Source organism: Lynx rufus, unplaced genomic scaffold (genome assembly GCF_022079265.1).
Source record: "Lynx rufus isolate CCGP_SWC_20201006 ecotype Redwood Valley unplaced genomic scaffold, mLynRuf1.p SCAF_7, whole genome shotgun sequence".
NCBI lineage: Eukaryota > Metazoa > Chordata > Mammalia > Carnivora > Felidae > Lynx > Lynx rufus.
In genome coordinates, this window is record NW_025814889.1 from 47591979 (window position 1) to 47613929 (window position 21951).

The 21951-nt window shown below is 40.9% G+C and overlaps 1 protein-coding gene across 1 annotated transcript in view; it reads right to left on the bottom strand.

The window, feature by feature from the left end:
- The window catches only part of GRIN2B (glutamate ionotropic receptor NMDA type subunit 2B), a 287265-nt gene that overhangs the window by 104314 nt on the left and 161000 nt on the right, over window positions 1-21951 (bottom strand). Inside the window, exon 3 of the mRNA XM_047067235.1 lies at window positions 4696-4810. Within this exon, the coding sequence (XP_046923191.1) occupies window positions 4696-4810 (115 nt within the window). The remainder of the gene's footprint in view (window positions 1-4695; window positions 4811-21951) is intronic.

Below are 21951 nucleotides of genomic sequence, written 5' to 3' on the forward strand. Positions count from 1 at the left end.
ATGCATGCACGTGTGGGAAATGTTCTCCTCCACATTCCCACATACCAAAGACGTTACCTGGCTTTCTGTGACTGTAAGTCTGATCCAGAGATCTCTGTGCTATTCTAGCTGCCCCCATGCCTCCTTAGTGGCTACTTGTACAGGATCCCATTACAAGTTCACAAGAGCAGGTGCTATTTTAAAAAAATAGGAGGTTGAGTAAATATATAGAATTTTTATACGCTTGCAGTATGTTCAGAGAAAATACGTAAGACCCTGGAAATAAGGATTTCTCTGGGGAGGGGCCTGGGGGAACTGAAGATCACAGATAAGAGGATGTTCTTTTCACCGGATACCCTTTCGTACCATTTGACTTATTACCATGAGCAAATGTTACCTTAAAAAAAGGGGTGGGGAAGGGCACTGACTGACATTTGTTGAATACTGGCTACGTTTCAGTCACTATTAACTGGTATTTTATTATAAAGTCTCCTTTAATCTTCATAACAGCCTTATGTAAAACCCTATTTTGCAAAAGGGGAACGGACTCAGGTAGTATGGCCGCTTGGTTTATGCAGCGGATAGACGGCAACAAGGGGCATTCATCTCTGCTCTTTCTGAGTCCAAAACCGTGCTCAGTCCCAGATTATGCTGCCTTGACTTCAAGTCTTCCAGAAGGAGCCAGATTTGTGAGACGGTAGCCTTGAGACTATGTTTTAAAACCTGAGAGGGTATTCACATGGTTCACACCAGCATCTGAATGAGTCTTCGTCAACCTGAGGCTCCTCGTTGAAAAGTGTAAGGCCTGCCTCCTCTGGGAGGTTGGGCCTCACTGAAAATGGCGCCCACCCCGCCCGCCAGACCCTTGTTAGCACTTGGCCTCTCACAGCAGCGGTGGAGAATGTGCCTGCTCTCCCGCTCTCTTCAGTAAACCACTCCGTCCACCTGGAGGCATTTCAGGCAGAAGTGAAATGCCTGGTCAATATACTGACTCTCCTAAGCATATGAATTCTTCATTTATTTAACAGCTATCTTTTGAGCCGTCACTCTAAGCCAGATACTCTTCTAGAGTGTTAGGCTTATAGAGGTGAACAGCGTCCTTGCTCCCAGGAAGCATCTGTCCTGGTGTGAAGAGACAGGTGATAATCAGGCAAATAGGCAAAACAGCAGATAAAAAAAGTATCCTGAAGAAAATTAAAACGAACTGTTGTGATAGCGTGGCTCAAGCTCTACGTTAGCTTGAGTCACCAAGGAAGGCCTTCTGAGGAGATGATATTTATCTAAATGACAAGAATGACACATATTCCCTGGAAGCTACTGTCCTTAGAAACAAACTCAGGTTCCTTTTGTATGCTTCAGCTCCCACCCCAGTTCCATTCCAAGTGCTTACTTATTTACAACGTGAATTTTGTAATCCAAGAAGCTAGAGCCAGAAAGGGCCCTAGAAGTCGTCTTAATCTCATGCCATGACTTCAGACATGAGGAAAGAAAGATCCAGGAAAGTGAAAAGAGCAGGTCACACAGCTAGTTAAGGGCATGACCAGAAGCTGTGGGTCCTGTCTGTTGCCTCATTTTCCCCACAAATCCAGATTCCTTCCCCATTTATCTTCCCAGTTTCCATCTCCTCCCTGTCAAATATTCACCCTGGTGCCTGCCTCTCCGGAGTCCACAGACACGAAATCTTCCCTGGGCCACATGGGACCCTCCGGAGTGGTATCAGAAATCCTGAGAACACAGAGGGTCCTGGGGGTCAGGGTAACAGTGGAAAAAAAGGTTTAACTTCCCATGGTACAACTTCAGCACATCCCAGATATGCACTAGAGCTGTGCCTGGCTCCTGCCACCCGTCTCTGCCCACAAGGGAGCCCTAACAAGGGGTTCCACACTGGGGAGCCTCCTGGATCTGTGAATTCAACAAACAGTAAAGACCACTCTTCAGCAATGTTCCCTGACTGAACCAAACCAGTATGAATATGTGATATTCTATGACCTCCTACCCCCTCCCAAAATGCTTTACAAAAAAGATTAACCACAGAATTTCTTTAAATAACAAGCTCCCTTGTTTAAAGTACATTTAAAGTATGATCTATGAAAACTCAATCTACATAACGGTTTTATCTCCCCTCTGCCCCCCAAAAGAGGTATTACATCAAGGGCAATAACGTAAACTTGGATTCTTAATGATGGATTTTCGACTCTTGTATTATGCAATGGTTCTCATTCACCTGACACATACTTATTGAACTGCTCTATGCAACACACTTTTCCAGGTTGCTGGGAGGAAAAGACGATATAAAGACACAGCCTCTGCCATATGGAAGCACGCATCCACACAACTCTAAAACAGGCAGATGGGACGGTGCTACAACAGAGGTAGGGACAACGGTTACGGGGGACAAGGGAGCGTGACAGATTATATTTTGGTCAAAGACGAGAGAAGAAGACAGTAACAGTTTCATTGGGCTTCAAAGGACGGTTATTATTTGTATAACTGGACAACTCATTTCAGAAAAAGGAAACATGATACATGCTGTACAGGAAGCAAGGCATACAGGGAAATATCTTAGAACAGAGAGAGCCCAATGTAGCTTGATGGTGAGACGGGAAACAGCAAGGGAGAGAAGACAGGCTTGGAAAGGTAGACGGGAGCCTTGAACACCAGAATAAAGTTTGGACCCAGTGCACAAACCATAGAAGCTTTGAACAAGGTTTGGGCAGAGAAAGAACATGATCAGAGTTGTGCCTTAGGAAACTCACTCTAGCAGCCATGTCCAGGACTGATCTGAATGGATAAAGGTAGGCATCAATTTAAAAAATTATCACATGCTTCCCGGATCATATAAGGAGGAATAAATTCAAGAGCTACAGTAAAGGTAGAACTGATGAGAAGGGAAGGGATGCAAATCCCAGGGAGGGTGACTAGTTTGGGAAAGGGTAGTAGTGGGAGTGGTCACAGGCCTCAGATTCCAGCCTAGAGAAGTCAGCACGAGTGATGGTAAGATCTCTTTAAGGAAGGAGAGGTGTGAGATGCCCCATCCTTGAGGCAGTAATCGTGAGTCTACTGCATAAAAGCTACCCAACTGGACATCTCTGATCCATGTACGAAGCCTCAGTTATTAATAACTCCTCTTCTGGAGATATACAGAGGTGCCTATCATACATGAGTTCCCAGAACACTTCTTAAATTATTATGTCTCTATAGCAGCAGTGAAAAGCAGCTTGATTGGAGTGCAGGGCAGGAGCCCAGGGGAAAACCATTTCTGAACAAATGATAACTCAGTAGAGGGAGAGCAACTTTAATCAAGAACACAAGGAATAATCTAAGTCTTATGGCTGTGCCCTGATATAAGGAACTCTATGACAGATTGAAGTCTTTCAAGTTTAAGAATAAGGCCCCAGGTTCCCACTACGTGAGCCACACATGCTGTTTCACAGATGAGCATTCACCTAACTACCCGTCCAGGGCTCACGGACAGGACTGTGAATTTCAAGAAATTTATCTCTGGTCTCTTTTCCTGGCCCTTCTTTCTGGAAATATATAATGTGGGTTTCCTTCCAGTCAGAGCCATGCTGACATCTTGAAGCCTGTTCTCAGCCAACTGACTGAGTCCACAGAAATTGCTTTAAATCGGTGTTTCCCAACATGTTTTACAGACTATGAATTTCATGAACAAAGGGGTCTAATAATAAAATAAATTTTGAAAATATCAGAGTAAGTAAAGTTAGACATGGCCCTTTGCTATAGACAGTATTCCTCTGAGCTTCCAAATGTTACTATGCTCTGGGAACCTCCCAGAAGGAGAGCCTGGAGGTATGTCTCCCAACCTTATTTATCTACAGAACCATTTTTCAGCAAAGAATCTCGAGGGACAAATGACACCTGAAGAACATATACCAGAGAAGCACCAGTGCTGACATTGCTCTGGGGAGCATTTGTATTTAAGTAGGAATCGGGGATAAAATCAAAAGCGAATACCTGTTAAGTTCTTACTGTGTGCCAGGCACCTTTCTAAGTCCTTTGCATGTATTAATCTATTTAATCCTCATAACAACCCTGTGATCTTGGTACTTTTATTTTTATTCTCATTTTATAGATGAAGACACTTGAGGCACAGAGTACTTAAGAGATTTGTACAAGGTCCTAAGTAGACAAGTTTGTGGGTAGAAGAGCTAGGAAGTGAACCTACGTAATCTGGCAATCACAGAAATTAATTTCTAATGGTAGAGTTTCAGATACTGTGGTCAGCTGTCAGCGGGAGAGATCCTGAGAAGAGCCTTGCAATGGCAAGCCTCTGATCACAGCAAATTCAAACCTATGTGCTTATAAATTACGTTTCATCGGCCTCCCCAGTACACTGTGTAGGACCCAACTTCTGAATTATATCACTGATTTGATTTCTTCACTGAATTATGTTACATTATACATGTACACTCTTCCATTAGAATAAAGTCATGATTCACACAGCACCATAACCAATAAAAATGATAATGCATAAAGAAAATAATCTCTTGATTAACCAAAGGACAAGAACACGAAGATGCAAGTTGGAGAAACTCTGAGTTTGAGCTTCTCCTGTGCTCTCAAAGTATTGCACTCTAACTTCACAGCTCAGAGACCAAAACTAAGGTTTGGGTTTGGTTTTCTTTTAACGTGTCGCAAAATTTTATGTCCCTACCCCGTCTGCTTTGCTTGAGAATGACAAAAGATATGTCCTACCCTCTCCCACTTCCTCTCCTTGTTCAGAAGGATTATCACCAGTTTCGGGTGCATCTGGTAACCATCTTCACTGAAGGACAGATTTCTTCCCTCAAAAGTGACATTGATCAGGTATCTGTAAAGATAAAAGAAAACAAAGGTTAAAAGTATGAAGAAGGTATGCCAAGAATAAGACAGGAAGACAGAGGGAAAGGTGAATGGAGACAGACACCTAGATAGACATACAAATATCACCGTGAAACTGTTGAGCCTAGAGACATTCAAGTTTTCATTTAATAGGAATAATATGGAAAGATAAGAAACCTACTTCATTAGGTTTGTAAGGCTTAAATGAGATAACTTCCCACCGAGGCCTGGGACGTAGTAAACCCTCCTTAAGCAATGGTTATTATTCACAAAGGGAGGTCAATTAAAGGGTGGAGTTGGTAGAGAGAAGAAAGGGGGAGTGTACCAAGACAGCTTTCTGCTAAGAAAGGTGGCACACTGGAGCACAGGGTCTCTCTGCCTCTCAGAGATATGTACACACTTTTGAACTCTTGCCAAGATCCAGGCCATGCTTCTAAGAGCTGTGAGAGGAGTCCAGCAGTCAGGGGTCTGGTTCCTCAGGATACATCTGGAAACTGGGGCTACTGCATTGTGTATAGTGAACAGAAAATACCGGGGGGTGAGGGGGGTTGGAGGAAGGAGGGAGAGGTATCTCAGAAAGTATTCCAGGCACAGGCACATAAATTAGCAGTAACTCTGGAAGTAACTGGAGTCAAACCAATGAACTTATCTTCCCCCTCAACACCTGCACCTCCAGCTCACCCTTGTTCCTCTGCTGTCTGCTCCGATCCAATGAAGAGCTCCCTCACTGGGAATTCCCACAGGCGTGCTCATTACAACCACATTAGTGCAACTGTGCTGATGGTAATTAATGTTCCTTTACCATAATGGCCCAAGGAGTCAATAATGATTAGCTCAGTGTTCACATGACATGCTACTCTAGAGCCTTGGGTCTGATGCCGTCGTGAGGTGTCTCTGCTGAGAAGCAAAAAAGTATCTTGTAATTGCCACCAGGGTTCTAGGGGCTTCGAATTTGTGACCAACAACAGTTTCCTAACACACTGAAGGGAAGAAGAATGTATCAGGAGGCAGCTTCAAGGATCTGGTTTTAAGTCTTCTCATTCAATGAAACCGTGAGGCTCTTTGTTCTTCCAGGTAACATTAGGTTAACTAACAAGGTTGCTAAGATGCAGATCCTTCAGGCACTTATAAAAAGAATACTAGACGTCATGAACCAAACCCGCGTGGACCACTTATTATTTCAAGAGCTGCCTGGGCTTTTTCAGCCTGTCATTCTCTGGTCTTATGGTCTTCACAAATGCAATCAAGAACACAGAAGGCCTCAAAAGAATAGAGGCCTCTAGAATCTCAGAATTGAAAGAGACTTTCGTAGTCAACTGGTCCACCACTTCTCACAGTTTATGCTTTCCCTCTACAACAGAAAATTGGCTCTCTCAGCCCTTCTTGTTATCACTGCACCCTCTACCATCAAGAGTGCCATCTCACTGTTGGGCAGGGTGCCTTTTTTTATTTTTTGTTTTGTTTTGTTTTCTACTTAAAGTTGAAATCTGCTCAGGGCACCTTGGTGGCTCAGTGGGTTGAGTGCCTGACTTTGGCTCAGTGAGTTCGTGAGTTCGAGCCCCACATCAGGCTTGCTGCTGTCAGCACAGAGCCCACTTTGGATCCTCTGTCCCCCCCCGCCCCCCGTCCCTTCCCAGCTGCGCTGTCTCAAAAATAAACAAACATTAAAAAAAAAGCAATTTGCTTTCCCGAAACCCCTGGATACTGGCTCCTTCTTAGATATTATTCAGTCTTAGTCTACTCCTTCTTCCACATGAAAGCTCTTCAACTATTCAAAGACAATTATCATGTCTACCTTGTAAAGTAAATTTTAATCTTTGAAGAAAACTTAAGCTCACTTAGTTCTACAATTTTATTTTATGTTTTTAAGCATTAAAACAAATTTTTTATTATTTATTTTTGAGAGACAGAGCGGGAGTGGGGGGAGGGGCAGAGAGAGACAGGGAGACACAGAATCCGAAGCAGCCTCCAGACTCTGAGCTGTCAGCACAGAGCCTGACGCGGGGCTCGATTTCACAAACTGTGAGATCATGACCTGAGCCAAACGAAGTCGGGCGCCCAACCGACTGAGCTACTCAGGCGCCCCTAGTTCTGTAATTTTTACCTGATAGGAAACCCAAGCACTGAGAAGTCAAATTATTTGCCCAATGTCCTACAACTAATTTAGAGCAGAAATTACATTTTAAGCCATATTTCTAGTCCCATGATCTCTTTACCACACCAGCCTGACATATGTCACATCAGGTTTAACATCACCAGTTCTTTCACATAGTTATCATATGCCATGACTTCAAGCCCCATTCTCCTTATGCCCCGGCTGCTCTTTCTGGACACTTCCAACTGGTAAAAGTGTAGTGCCTCCTAATTCAACTCAGCACTCCACACAGCATCTCCTCCATCCCTTGTACTGCCCCTCATCTCTTGGGTCCGTGCTGCTTGCTCAAGCCCATCACTAGTTAGAAAATAATCAGGTCTCCTATACTTTACAACTTCAACACTCCAGCCAGAGCCCTATATAATTCATTCCAAGGAACAGAATTACAAAACCACAAAACACTTCAAACTAACAAACCAGAATTTAAGCACCCAATGTAATTAGCTTGGAAAATATATTCTTATTATAATAATACTGCATTGCTTAGAATAATTTCTGGAATTCTTCAGAGAAGGTTAATGAGACATGCAAAAAAATTTAGTTTTCTCTCTCTCTCTCTCTCTCTTTTTTTTTTTTTTTTTTTAGAGGAAAGGGAGGAGGAGAAAGGGAGAAAGAGGAAGGGAAAGAGAGAGAAATTAGTTACCTAGCTTAAGCACCCTCCTTTTTCACCTGACATGGCTCTGAATAATTCTGACTTTATCTACAAGACCTTTACAATGTTTTTTAAGAAATGTCCATTTCAGAAAGCAATTATGAGAAAAGTTCCAAAAATAAGTAATAAGAAGCATAAATGCGTCTCAAGCTGACTTCTTTGAAGGGGACAGCATTGAATTGGGTGTATAAGTTTTAAAATTCAAACTGTCAGAAAATAAACTACATTCATGGGTAGTGTAATTGCTCTGTAGTTAAATTTTTCTAGTTATTCCTGTTGCACATCCTTTTGATTTTTTAAATGAAAACTCCCTCTGGGATGTTCGCTCTCTTCCAGCTCTACAGGTCCATTTTATTCTACCTAGACACTTCTCATGTATTTTACACTTATCAAAAATATTGATACATTTTATGACAATATGCAAAATATTCTTCTCAAAGTATCCCTTAATTATTCATATCCTTCAGCAGTATGCAGATTAATCATTCACATTGTGTTTTTCTGAGTAATTCCCTCTAACGTGCCAACATTTGGCTATTAGTGAGGAGCTTGCAAATACACACCCGCCCTGAACAAGGATGCCCTTTGAATAGCAGAACAAAGCAGTCCATTCACTAGGGACAGCAAGTGTGATAAAATAATCAGGAGTGTGGTCACTTCTAGGCATGGGACTTTGGCATTTCCTCTTCAAAATGGAAACACCATTCTACCTCCTGCTTATCAGAGAAGCCCAATGTGCTAATCAAATGAAATAATGGATTAAAAAAAAATCAAATGAAATAATGGATACGAAAACTATAGAAAACAGGATACAAACATAAGGTTATTTAATGGGAAGAATTCAGAAAAAGAAATATATTAGTGTCATTTTGAATATCTAAAGGCAAGAAACTTGCCTCATTTTGGATCTTGTGAGTTAAAGTGTGATAACTACATTATAACAAGACCCAATTATCAATGGAATACACACTGGAGGAATGGAGATTGCACTCCACGTAGGGAGGGATAAACTAGGTCAAATGGTCACATTCGTCAATTTAACTTTCCATAAGGCCTGAAAATATACAACCACCTTTGGATCTGGCTGCACTTTGCCAATTTTGAACATTAATTAAAACCCCAAAGCTTCCATGTGTAAATCCTTGGTAAAGGATTAAACTATAATTAAGATGGGACAGACATTCTGTTTTCCTCTAAACGTGTCATCCTCAAGCAGACAGTCAGAAAGCCTAGCTCAAGTGGCAGTCAGATTCAGAAGCTCTTCCTGGAAGACTCTAGGCCCCTGGAAATCCCAGCAAGGTTTGGTGTATATATATATATATATATATACACACATATTTGGTGTATATATATATATATATATATATACACACACATACACACACACATATATATATATATATACACACACACACACACACATATTGAATGGCAAAACCACTATATATATATATATATATATATATATATATATATATATATATAGCTTGATTTGTCTCCAGGATGCAGATGGACCCTAACGAACCTCCTTGTGTCTCATAAATTTCTTTTTTTTTTTTTTTTTAAACTTTTTTTTTTTCATTTATTTATTTTTGGGACAGAGAGAGACAGAGCATGAACGGGGGAGGGGCAGAGAGAGAGGGAGACACAGAATTGGAAACAGGCTCCAGGCTCTGAGCCATCAGCCCAGAGCCCGATGCGGGGCTCGAACTCACGGACCGCGAGATCGTGACCTGGCTGAAGTCGGACGCTTAACCGACTGCGCCACCCAGGCGCCCCATAAAGTTCTAATACTACACAGAACCTCAAACTGTTAGAACCAGAAGAAAATTTAGAAACTACCCATTGAGGGAAGGGGAAAACAGGTCCCAAGATGCTACCCTTATTTTCCAAGGTGACCTGCCCGTTCAGTACTGGAGTTCAAGTCTTCTGGTTTCCAGTTAAGTGTTCTTTTCGTTATAACACCTAGTGAAGGTGAAAGCAGTTTTGTGAGCCCCAGATGTGCATTTTAGCACTCTCACATGTCACGTGTCATGCCTTGGACTATGTAGATCCCTAATACAGACTGCATGAAATAAAATGCATCTCATTTCCTGCTTGATTCCTTGTTGAGAAAGAGCCTCAGAACCCCGATGGGCTCAGAGCCAATACATTTGCTTTATATGGCTAAAGTCATACTCCAGTGGGTTTAATGAGGTCAAGCTGAGGTAAAAAAGCCCTTGTGCCTCTTTGACATTGACCATGCCACTCAGAGCTCATCCACTGCACCACAATGATACCTAAAGCAATGATTTAGCAGGATGCCCTGTGTGGGAGGCATCCAGAAGAGCTCTGCTAGAATTTTCCCAGCAAACCAAGAGCCCTGGCACTGTAATTCTCATTCTGCCCTCCATACTTTTACAAGGCCCTCAATTTTTAAAATTAATGTCTGTTAATAAGAAATATACGTGGTAATGAGAAAGATAAGTCTCTCCCTTCATCCAATCCTTTAATTTCTAGATGAAGCAGATGGAAGTCCAGAAGGATTTGTGGCTTTACCAAGATCACATGACGGGGCTGGAAGCAGGATCCAGGTACCCTCACCCAGGATCCAGCACATCTCAAAAACAGTAGAATTTTTCATAGCTCTCAGTTTCCATTCTCTAGCTATTAAGAGTGAAGCAATAAAGGAACAAAATTCCAGGCACAAAACTTGAAATCTTGATCCCTTGTTTACAATTTCTAACTCCAAAATTCTGTAACTCTATAACTGAATCTTTGGTGTGTTACTTACTTTCTAAGGCCTTCAGCTCCCTCATCTATAAGACTGACTGGTTCACACTATCTTCCTTGCCTGATGAGGGAAGTACAGGGCGGCTCCCCTGACATGAAATAGATGATCTATTTCATCTGTTACATTACATTATTATACTCTCTATCATCTGAACGGCAAGACCACAAATCTTTCCGTCTTTCTCTTGTCTCTCTTAACCACTTTACTATTTCACTTAGTATTCTTTCATACACACATTTCCTCTTGAAATAGTGGAAACAATTTCTCACAGGATTAGAAATAGCGGACTTTAAAACATTTAAAAGCTACCTGATTAGAGACCGGTATTAGGGGAAGGAGGCAAGGATATTGAAAAGTTGGACAGTTAGTGTTATGGTTTGGTAAACTAAATAGAAAACTTCTGACTTTTCCCCACCTTAGAAATTCACAATTATCAACGTAAATCCAAAATGACCAGTACAGTGCTGTCTACACGGCAAGCCATGGCCAGGGAAATAATTGTCCACTAGACTCACCAATGGGTTCTTCTGAGATTAAGCCCAGGAGAAATATATCATTAGTAAGATATCCTACATGCAAGTGAAGATTTAGACAATGTCCCAAAATGCTAATGGAAAATAAAGAGAAACAGAAAAGAAACTGAAGAGGAAAGGACTGCAGTGCGCATTCTCCATAACCACCCATCACCACTACTAGCCAGTGTAGCATGGAGAGTGTTTTAAGAGCAAGGATCATGCAGTCAGACAACCTCTGTTCAAATCCTAGACCCATCAGTTCCTAAACTGTGTGGCCATCTTTTCAAGACTCACGAATTATTTTATTCTTGCCAGTAATGGTTTTCTTTTTAAGGAAAAGGTATTTGAAGAAGTTTTAAAGGTTTCCTCTGACATATAATGTCATATATAGAAATATTACACCACGCTGTTGAACGGAATAATTAGAAATACCAGTTTCCTAAGCTGTCAAATACAGTTCTTTTCTCTTATTTCCGTATAACGACACTTAATAGAGAACCTCAGGAAAAACTAATTTAAAGAGTGCGTTGTCATATTAACTTAATAATTGCTTGAAAAAGATTAAAAAATAGTTTGTCTTCCAGTAAATTAAACATTTTCTCTGAAATGGCGTTTATATCATTAATCTATTTTGCAAACCATTCTTCACAAATCACAAAAGGTTCAAGTTTGGGCTAGTCCATATTTTAGTGATTTAAGTTCTAAATTCCCAGTGTTAAATTAATGAGATAGTAAAGTATCTTGAGGACTGACTGATATAAGTTTAATATACTTCCTCTCACCTGCTGGTGGTGAAGATTGTGCTCTGGCCCCTTAGCTGCCTGGGCTGAGCTGAGTTCATTTGAGGAGTAAATGGTGATGTATCAATTCACCATCTACTGCAACCAAGAGGCTTCTCAGGCCCCTTGGCCTAATAGAGGGAAAAAGTGCTGCTTCATGAATGAATGCCATGAATTATTTTCATGTGAAATGAAAGTGGAGAGGCATTGCTGGAAGTTGCTCAACAATCCCTGCTTGAATATAAGAAGACAGAGAACATTAACGTTCCTCCAGAAAGATGTTAAAGCAACGAGCATATTCTGAGTGGCTATGCCACGAGCTGCGATGACCTCATGCCTACCCACCAGTAGTACCCTTTCACCAAGTCGGGTCGATGTGGCAGGCCATAGCCAGAAAACAATTCTCCTCTGGACTTCCTAATGGGTCCATCTGGATCAAACCCAGGAACTTGTCCTCATTAATAAAATAGCCTATCCTCAAATGAATGACAAAGCCTGGGCAATGCCTCAAAATGCTTTAGTGGTGAGGAGTAGAAAGAAAACAAAAGGGAGAAACAGAATAGGTTAAGCAAAGAGGAAAGGAATGTGGTATGCATTAAATACACACATACACAACAACAACAACCAACAACAACGGGCCCTGCAGTGGGGTGTGTAAGAGCAAGGACACTGGGGTCAGACGAGCTCTGCCCAAGTCTTTGATCCGCCAGTTCTGAAGCTGTGTGATCTCACAAATTATTTAACTTCTGTCTCCATTTCTTCCTCATTAAGGATGCGAATAAAAACAGTACCTACCTCATAGGACTGTTGTGAGGATCAAGTAATTCAATACACAGATTGGACTTAGAAATGCACCTGTCCCCCAGTGAACATTATGTGTTAGCTGCATCTCTTACTGTAATTACCCTTTTTTTTTTTTTTTTGGTTGCTTGGTTATCAGAGAATGTAAGTTTGCAGGGACTTTGGGAATCAGTCTAACTTTTCATATTTAGAACCAAATGCACCAAGGCCTGGGGAAATGCTGCTACTCTTTGGCATGTTAAATTCAGAATCTGAGTCTCCTAATTCCTAGGTCTCTGCTTTTTCCCAATACCACCAGTCTAGAACATTTCCTCTCATTCCGACAATACCCCAAACTCTGAAGGCTCTGGACCATTTGGTTTCTTACTATGATCAGTAACCCTCGTGAGGGTCTGTGTAGTGGGGAATCACTCAAATATACTTCAATATAAAGTTCACTTCCTGAGAAAAGCAAAAGATGAGCTCATATCCCCATAATTTTGGCCTAGAAAAAGTGACTCCTCAAAATGACCCCCATTCTGATCTCCTAGAGCCCTGCTTTCAACCCTCTGTAATTCTCTTTAAAATTCCTTTGGAGGGGGGCACATTCTTGTTTGTGTATTCCTTGGAAACTAGTGAGGCCACCCCCTTTTTTTTATTGCTACACCATTTCATTTAATGCTTTCTTAGACACACAGTAGGGAAAACAGGTATACCTAATCACAACAGTGAAGTTTTCCCTATTTTTTAAAGTTTTTATTTAAATTCCAGTTAGTTAACATACAGTGTAATATTAGTTTCAGGTGTACAATATAGTTATTCAACCTTCTAATGTCAATTAACAAAGCGTGCTGAACAGCAAAGCTGTTTCCCATTCAGGAAACTGTGCACAGAACTCAGGAATGGAAAAGGAATCCCTCCTTGCTCTCATGCCCATAAACTTTAGTCACGTCCACTATAGCTGAGACCTGCTAAAGTGCTAGGGAAATTCAGAGTTACTAGAGGCAGTCGGAAAGGTGGAACTTCCCAGTGGGAAGGAATCAAGTAACTCTTCTGGATACTGTTATTGACACCTATCTCTTTTTGAGTTCATATTTCCATTATGTACATAAGTTAAACTCATTTTCCTTTTAAAAAGTCCTGAATAAAACATTTCTTTCCTGTTCCATAGATGAGGTGCTCAATATGTTGGAATATAGACCTACAGGCTATCAAAGCTAAGTGGTTGGACCTTCCCAGAAAAAACACCAAGACAGGTCAAAGGCGAGCTGATCTCTGAGTACACTGATATTTCTTTTTTATGCCCACTAATAATTTTAAGGTGAAGACTTGCCTCTCTGACACCCATTTTAGCCCATCAGCTGGCAATACTGCTCAGGGGCTATGCCAAGACCAGCCAAACAATGACTGGCAAAGATTTCTCCAGGACATTCACCTTTGACCGGAAGCCCTTTTCTTCCTGTGAACTTTCAGACTGAATTATAAGAAACCCTGGGCATATATATACCCAAGAAGCCCTTGGTCAAAAATTCAAAGTGACCTGGGAATGATGTCAGGGGAAAAAAATAAGGAGGCGCTTCTTTTCGTTTTTGAGCTTTCTCCATTTCCTCAATTTGTTCTTCTCTATTCTGGAGCCCCTCTCTATTCTCTATTATACTTCAGGTGGTCAACAAAATTAACACATCAGCAGTACCTCCATACACAATGGCTCCCACCGCCTCTGTAGCTACCATAAGCTTAATTTCACAACTCCCTCCAATAGTTCTAATAAAGGGTAGCAAAAAGGGTGAAAAAATGAATTATTGAGGTGGCTTCAGTTCCAGGGATTAGGAGTGGAGGTTATGAGTTGCTGTCATCCATGGGAAAAGGGGGTTATCATTTAGTCTCCCAGTAATGGTTGTCAGATGTCTTCAAATGGATATTTCTAGAAGCAATTATATTGAATGGCAGGGAAAGAGGGTCAAAAGAGGGAGAGTATTCCAGGGTCAGGTGATGGTTTCCAACAGACAGAGGAGTCAAGATGCCTGGGTGAAGATTAAGTCTTAGGGGAGATAGGTGTTCCATAATTACATCATGCTGCACATGCCATACAAAAACAGCAGTATTCAAAAACATTTCTCTGTCTTCAGAAAACCCAGGGAGCCATACCTACCCCATGGAGAAAGCCCTTTCACATAGAAAATAAAATGATTTTTTGAGTCTAGGGTCCAGGGTAAGACCAGGGGAACAAAAGAGATGCTAAGTTCAATATAAAATGGGAATGGAGAAAGTGAACCATCAGGAAAGTTGGTCAGCAACTTGGTTAATGTGGCTCCCCCAGCACAGTGTGGAGAAATGGCTTTCCGGGACTACAGTTGAGTGGGAGGACCCATCCCCAAAAGTATGATTGGATTTGAAGGTACAGGAAATGCATACCAGGCAGTAGTGAAAGGGATCTCACAGAGTTGAAAACAGTGAGATGAAATGTATATCTAATCAACGAGAATACACCAAGATGGAAACCACAATGCCAAGGTGCTGGTCAAAGGTTACTAGCCAAACACACATCCTATGTTTCTAGAGTTTTTGCAAGTGCTGCTCTACATTACAGTACTTTATGGCACTGTTTTCAGATCAGGTTAGGATAGAGAGGTCAGGGAAAGATTAAAGTTTTTGTTTATTTAATTTTAGTTAGCTACTTAAGACACCCGTTGATCTTTTCCAATATTCTAAAATAAGCCTGACCCTTGAGTCAGAATTTAAAGCAAGGTGAGGGCAAGCATTTATTTAAAACAAACTCTATTTCCCTCTTTGCTTGTCCTCAAAAGGACAGCACCATGAACCCCAACTGTATCCTTCACAGGGAAGCTAAAAGAAACGTGTAATCATTTCTCCCTGCTGTACTGTGTGGGGGCTAGAACTCTGCTGTTCCTTCTTTGTCAGGGGATCCTAGCTCTTTCTCTTCCTCTGTAGGTTGATGTTTCCATGGAAACATGCTCTTTAATGCTTCTGAAATTACTGTGCATTTATACCATTAACTCTTTGTTGACCGAGGCAGGTCATAAAGTGATTTGTTTTCTGATCTCTGAAAAGTAATTCCATTTCCTATCTCATTTTACTTCAAACTGTTGAAAAAAGTTAACTGACACCTGATTATCCCTTTTCCCCTATCAGACCTCACTCCTTAACCCTTGCAATCTTGGCTTTTGCCTCTATCATTCTACCAGAACTCTTCAATTTACAAGGTGATCAATAATTGAAGGTCAACAAAAATAAAAGCAGTAGGCTTTGCTTCATCATCATTCTCCTAGGCATTATACAGCTTCTAACAGTTGATACTCCCAAATTTTCAGCAGCTATCCTTTCCCTTGTTTATTTGTTGTTTAAAATAGAATAATTTTTTGATTCTCCTCATACTTAAGTTAGTTCTCTTTCCTTTTCTGTCCATTTTCACTTGAAACCCCCTAGCTTGGGGGCACCCCAAGACTGTCACCCCTGCTCTCTATTCTCTCCCCGAGACTCATTCATAGCCATCATATCAGCAATCACTTCTACACAAAGGCCTCCAAAATCTCCATCAGAGGTCCCATCTCCTTCCTGACCTTCAGTTTGATATCTCTGATTGGACCACTCTACCTGAGTGTTCTGATATCAGGTCAAACATAACAAAGTCAAGTCCAAGTCAAGTTCCTGCCTTTTGGCAACAAGACCACTACTCATACAGTGTTAAAATTGTGGCACAGCTTTGACTTCTCTCTTTCTGTTATAATTTCATCTTTGCAACATGAATGAAGAGAAAAATAAGCTGACCGCTCTTATTAGCTGCATTCTCAGAAGCAATAAAATCAGTTAAAATGTCAGCTGTAGTTTAGCATTATGTATAAAATAAGTTGATTGATATTTTTCCCCTTCTCAGAATTTTGTCTCCCCAAGGTAAATGAATCTCATGGATGTCTAGCCTATGAGTGAAATTGCTTGGAAGTTATATTTCTGTTCTGGTCATTCAATTAAAAAAAAAACCCTCCAATAATGCTACTATTTATTGAGTACATGCCAAGCTCTGTTCTGGATGCCTTGCATTATTTTAAATTCTCACAGACATGCTATAAAATAATAGATCACATTATAATGGAGGTGCAAGGTTGGTGGCACTGGCAGTTGATCTCACTTAATTCTGTGCGATTCTAAAACCCATACTCCTTCCACTGCCTCATACTAAGAATAATGTTGTCAAGAGAAGCAACGGGCAGGAGAAAATTTCTAACATGGCAGGACTAAAATCCAAACCCAGATCTGAATGGCTTCACAGCTGGGGCTCTTAATCATTATTTAAACCACCACCAAGCATCAGTTGCCTTTAATTGTCCCTCGTACCAGCCTCATAAGGGAGGTCGACAGGGAAGAGGGTGAAACACACTGCCTCTGTACAGCTCTAAGAAAGACTGGAGGCACATTGCTGGTTAGGACACACATACAGAATAACAAGAGAACTCCAGACTCTAGGACTGTCAATCTGTCATATTTTATAAGCACTAAGCTAAAAAAGTGAAGAAATGGAATTAATTTTCCTTATAGGAAAACAGGAAACAAACCACAAAGTAGTAAGCTTGACTAGACTTACAGAGGAATTAATTCTCAGATCACACTCTGGGAAGAAGTAACTTATGAAAGTCTAGAGCTATATTCTTGGTGTTCTTGTTAGAGACACACAACAAGAGCCAGAATATTTATTTACTTGGCGTGGTTAAGAATCGAAAAAGTTTATCTTGCTTTGGCACAGAATATCTAACCTCTCTCTGGACTTAAAGTACAATATTAAAATACTTATTTGGAGCTACAATCAACTCTCAGTTACCTTCAGTAACGGAGGCAGAACCATACTCATGATCTGAATAATCAAATACGTAGCGTATTCTCGGTACTTAGCTTGCTTCTTCCTTCTTTGCCTTCTTTCCCGTATGCTTTTCTTTATCTTTTCCTTTATTTGAGGTTTTTGGCGGGGGGGGGGAATTCAGTAAGGGTCTCCGTTCATTTTAGACATTTTCAGGACACGAATTCTTCCTCTAAGTGCATGAATCCCAGTTCTATCCCTGTGGTCCTGACCTCTTTCTCATCCCCCATTTCTATGTCTTGTTGGCCATTTCCGCCTGATTCCCCATTACAAACTCCAAGTGTAACAGATGGGTTTGTTTTATCTTCCCCCTCAAAATAGCTAACTTCCTAATTCCCCTCTCTCATTAGCATTTACCAAGCACTTGGAATAGTGCATGACACACAGTAGGCTCTCAGCAAATATTAGCTATTAATATACAAATATTTGTTTATCTTGAAACCTCCCAGGTGTTTCTGACTGCTTCCTTTTCTTAGTTTTCCATGCCCAGTGAGTACCCTAAAACATTCCTGTTTTAATTATTTATTTATTTACAAAATAATTATTGCATTTGTCTCTTCCTTCTTATCCCCACAATTTTCATCCTAGACCAGGCCTTTAAATTATCACACCCAGTCCCCTTCTGGGCCCTCTGCCCAAACGCAACTTGAACTTAATCTTTCTAGACTTTTTAGTGCTATGTCACTCCTGCTCAAAACTCTCCAATGGCTCCCCATTCCCCAGAGCAAAAAGCTACCCTCAGTCAAGGTTCTCTACCTCCTGGCCCTATCTATCTATTTAGAGTTCTCTCATCCTCTATATGAACTCTTGCTGAAGCTAAGTGGCAGCTTTATTGTCCCCTGAACGTTTTGTCAACTTTCTTACCTCTCTTCTATTTTCACTCAATTGAGTAATCCAAATCTTGCTCATGCTTATGGACTCAGGTCAAGTCTTACCCTCTCTCTACACCTCCCTGACATTCAAGGTGTCTCTCTCTCTCTCTCTCTCTCTCTCTCTCTCTTCTCTCCTCCTGCCCTTTCTAGCTGCCAGTCTACATTTCAGTACTTCATCATTACCAACATGACCTGTTTTGTTCCTTTTTATTACTTAACTTTTCATGTGTCTGTATCTTGTTTTCCATGATAGACAATACACTATTGGAAGGTAAGAATCAAATCTTGTCCTTTTACTATCCTTTTCAGAATTCAAATTAGTGCCTTGCTTGTGTTAAGTATTCGATAAATATTTACTGATTTGTTTTGAACTTCCAGAAGACTGCTTTTGAAAGTCTCCCTTGCTACTTTTCACTTCCCAGCCCCTCAACATGTACCGCTTCTCTCTCTCTCTCTCTCTCTCTCTCTCTCTCTCACACACACACACACACACACACACTTAACACTGAGTAAAAATTCATGTGGAAGAAAGTGTCCAATTATCGATTAAAAAAAAAGGTATAACTACAACCTATCTAACTTTTCTGAAAACATGGAGACAAAAAGTGGAGTTGATTTCATTCTTGCATGGGTCTTTTAAAAATTTTCCCCCTTCGGGAACACCTGGGTGGCTCAGTTGGTTAAGCGTCCCACTAAATTTTAGCTAAGGTCATGATCTCATGGTGGGATTGCAGGATCGAGCCCTGTACAGGGCTCTGTGCTGACAGGAGGGGGCCTGCTTGAGATTCTCTCTCTTGGACCCTCCCCCTCCCTCACACTATCTTTCTCTCTCTAAAATAAACTTTAAGGGCACCTGGTGGCCAGTCAGTCAAGCATCCAACTCTTGATCTCGGCTCAGGTTGTGATATCACAGTTAGTGAGTTTGAGTCCCACATGGGGCTCTGTGCTGGTAGCACAGAGCCTGCCCGGAATTCTCTCTCTCCCTCTCTCTGACCCTCTCCTGCTCATGCCCTCTCTCTCAAAATAAATAAACTTAAAACATTTTAAAATAAACTTTAAAAGAAATTTTCCCCTTTGAATGTTCTCCCCTTTATACTGTCCATGAAAACATCTGTCTGCCCATGAGAATCACAAATCTTATTTCATAAGAAAGAAAAAGAAATAAAACTTTTAGATATTACTGTGCTGGCAATGATTTTTCTTTTCAGTTTAGAAAAGAAAAACATTGGGGAAACCTGAAACATATGTAAAAAATAATATCTGCATGTTCTTCATCAATGTAAATTCACTTTGTTAGTTTAGGGACAGAGAAAAATAAAACTCATTTTGCTTAAAACATTGAGATGAGAAGGTCTTTATGCTAAGTGAAATAAGTCAGGCAGAGAAAGACAGATACCATGTTTTCACTCATATGTGGATCCTGAGAAACTTAACAGAAGACCATGGGGGAGGGCGAGGAAAAAAAAGTTAGAGAGGGAGGGAGCCAAACCATAAAAGACTCTTAAAAACTGAGAATAAACTGAAGGTTGATGGGGGGGTGGGAGGGAGGGAAAAGTGGGTGATGGGCATTGAGGAGGGCACCTGTTGGGATGAGCACTGGGTGTCGTATGGAAACCAATTTGACAATAAATTATATTTAATTAAAAAAACAAATAAGAAGATGTGGTGTGTGTGTATATATATATATAATGGAATATTACTCGACAATCAAAAAGAATGAAATCTTGCCATTTGCAACAATGTGGATAGAACTAGAGTGTATTATGCTAAGCGAAATAAGTTAATCAGAGAAAGACATATGATTTCACTCATATATGGAATTTAAGAAACAACACATGAACACAGGGGAAGGGAAGGAAAACTAAGATAAAAACAGAGAGGGAGACAAACCATATGAAACTCTTATTAAACACAGAGAACAAACTGAGGGTTGCTGGAGGGGGGCTGGGTTGGGGATGGGCTAAATGGGTGATGGGCATTAAGGGGGGCAACTGTTGGGATGAGCACTGGGTGTTATATGTAAGTGATGAATCACTAAGTTCTACTCCTGAAACCAACACTACACTGTATGTTAACTAACTTGAATTGAAATTAAAAAAAAAAAAAACAAAAACAGAAAAACAAAAGGGGAATTTGTTTTTTGTTTTGTAGTATTTTTCAATTTTTGAGAAAAATTAAATATTCTCACTGGGGAAAGGAGATTAAGTTTTTTTCAATGTTCACAATAACTACAAAATTCCTCCATTACCTCTCCTCCCTGCCTGCCCTTCCCCAACTAATCCATCCCATAAGATCAGAAGAGAAACTGAGGGTGAATATTCCTAGTAAGATCTTCTCTACATTTGGCTCAACTCTTGATAACCCAGGATATATCTGCAGAGATGCCTATGGGTCAATGCAGAAAATGCACAAAGTGAATATTTCACAGGTGGGAAATTAAGAGCTGAGGATAGTTCAGACTTTCTCTTTTGTAGATAACACCAGGATGCGAAGTAGTAGTCCAGGTGGAAATCAGAAAGTTATTATTAATAAGTCTCTCTGAACCTTAGCAAAGGTTTAATCCCTGTGAAAGCAGAGGGAAGTTAATTTGATTAACACTTGCCTGAATTCCCTCCTATTTGGGCATCCTACCATAACCTAGAGGAATTTAGCATTTGAGTCAATTTCCTTCTCTCTCTTCCAGTCACTACCGGGTCGCTTTGATTATATAAAGTTAAAACACATTCGATGTGATTGGGGGAGAGGAGAAAAACAGCCTGAAGAAATGCAGTGTTTGATGTGTTTAATTACAAAGGGGGTTAGGGTGGGTGTCAAGAGAAAGAGAATGTGAGGGCGCAGGCACACACTGGAGAGGAAAGAAGAGATGGAGAGAAGATGAAGCAGCACGCAGCATGCTGGATAACATTTCCATGGCAACCACATCACATGCACAGAGAACTGCCAAAATAAGTCAAGCTCCAAGTAAGTAGGTGTTGGTGGAAGAGGAGATTAGAGCTCGGCAGTGGACAAAAACCACTAGAGGAGATGAATGATCTTTGTGAGTTCAACTCTCCTTCCCATTTCTTCTTCTAACCATACTCAAAGCTCCAGTTTGAGCGAGAAGGCAAGTGAAGTGTGACTGCTGCCCAATCAAAATTTCATCCAGGAAGGTATCAGGATGATAAGAAAGAAGCTTAAGAGTCCACAGTAAAGCCCAAAGTGAGGTAAATAATTTCCTTTTAGCTGTTAGCTTGATTTGACAACTTTTTTTCAGCCATCTGAACAGGAGGAATAAATTTGTTTTCATTTTTCAGGTGGCTTAAGGAAGGGAAACAACATTAATGAAAATACTATTGGGCATGAAAAGACAGGCAAAGTTCCTGCATGAGTGGTCTAGGCTGCCTGCCCACTGGTGAAATCTACCCCGTAATATAGGGAGAAGGCTGTTCAAAAATATAGTCAAGATGACCCTGGAAAAATTAGGTACTTGCAAAGATGTTTTTCCTTTTTCCTGAGACATTTAAAATTACCCAGAAAATAATAGCTTTTCCTTTCTAACTTTAGGGCATCACACAGAAGAACCATCAAGAGTGTCAGAGTTTTTGTGCTTTCCCACCGCATCCATGGAGAGCCCAAAGAGAGCATGTTACATGATGCTCCTTCACACAGCGTTATACCGAGAGGCTGAGCTATGTCTCCGATGCTCACCTGGGGAGCCTGTCAAAAATATGGATTCCTGGGCCGACTCCAAAGAC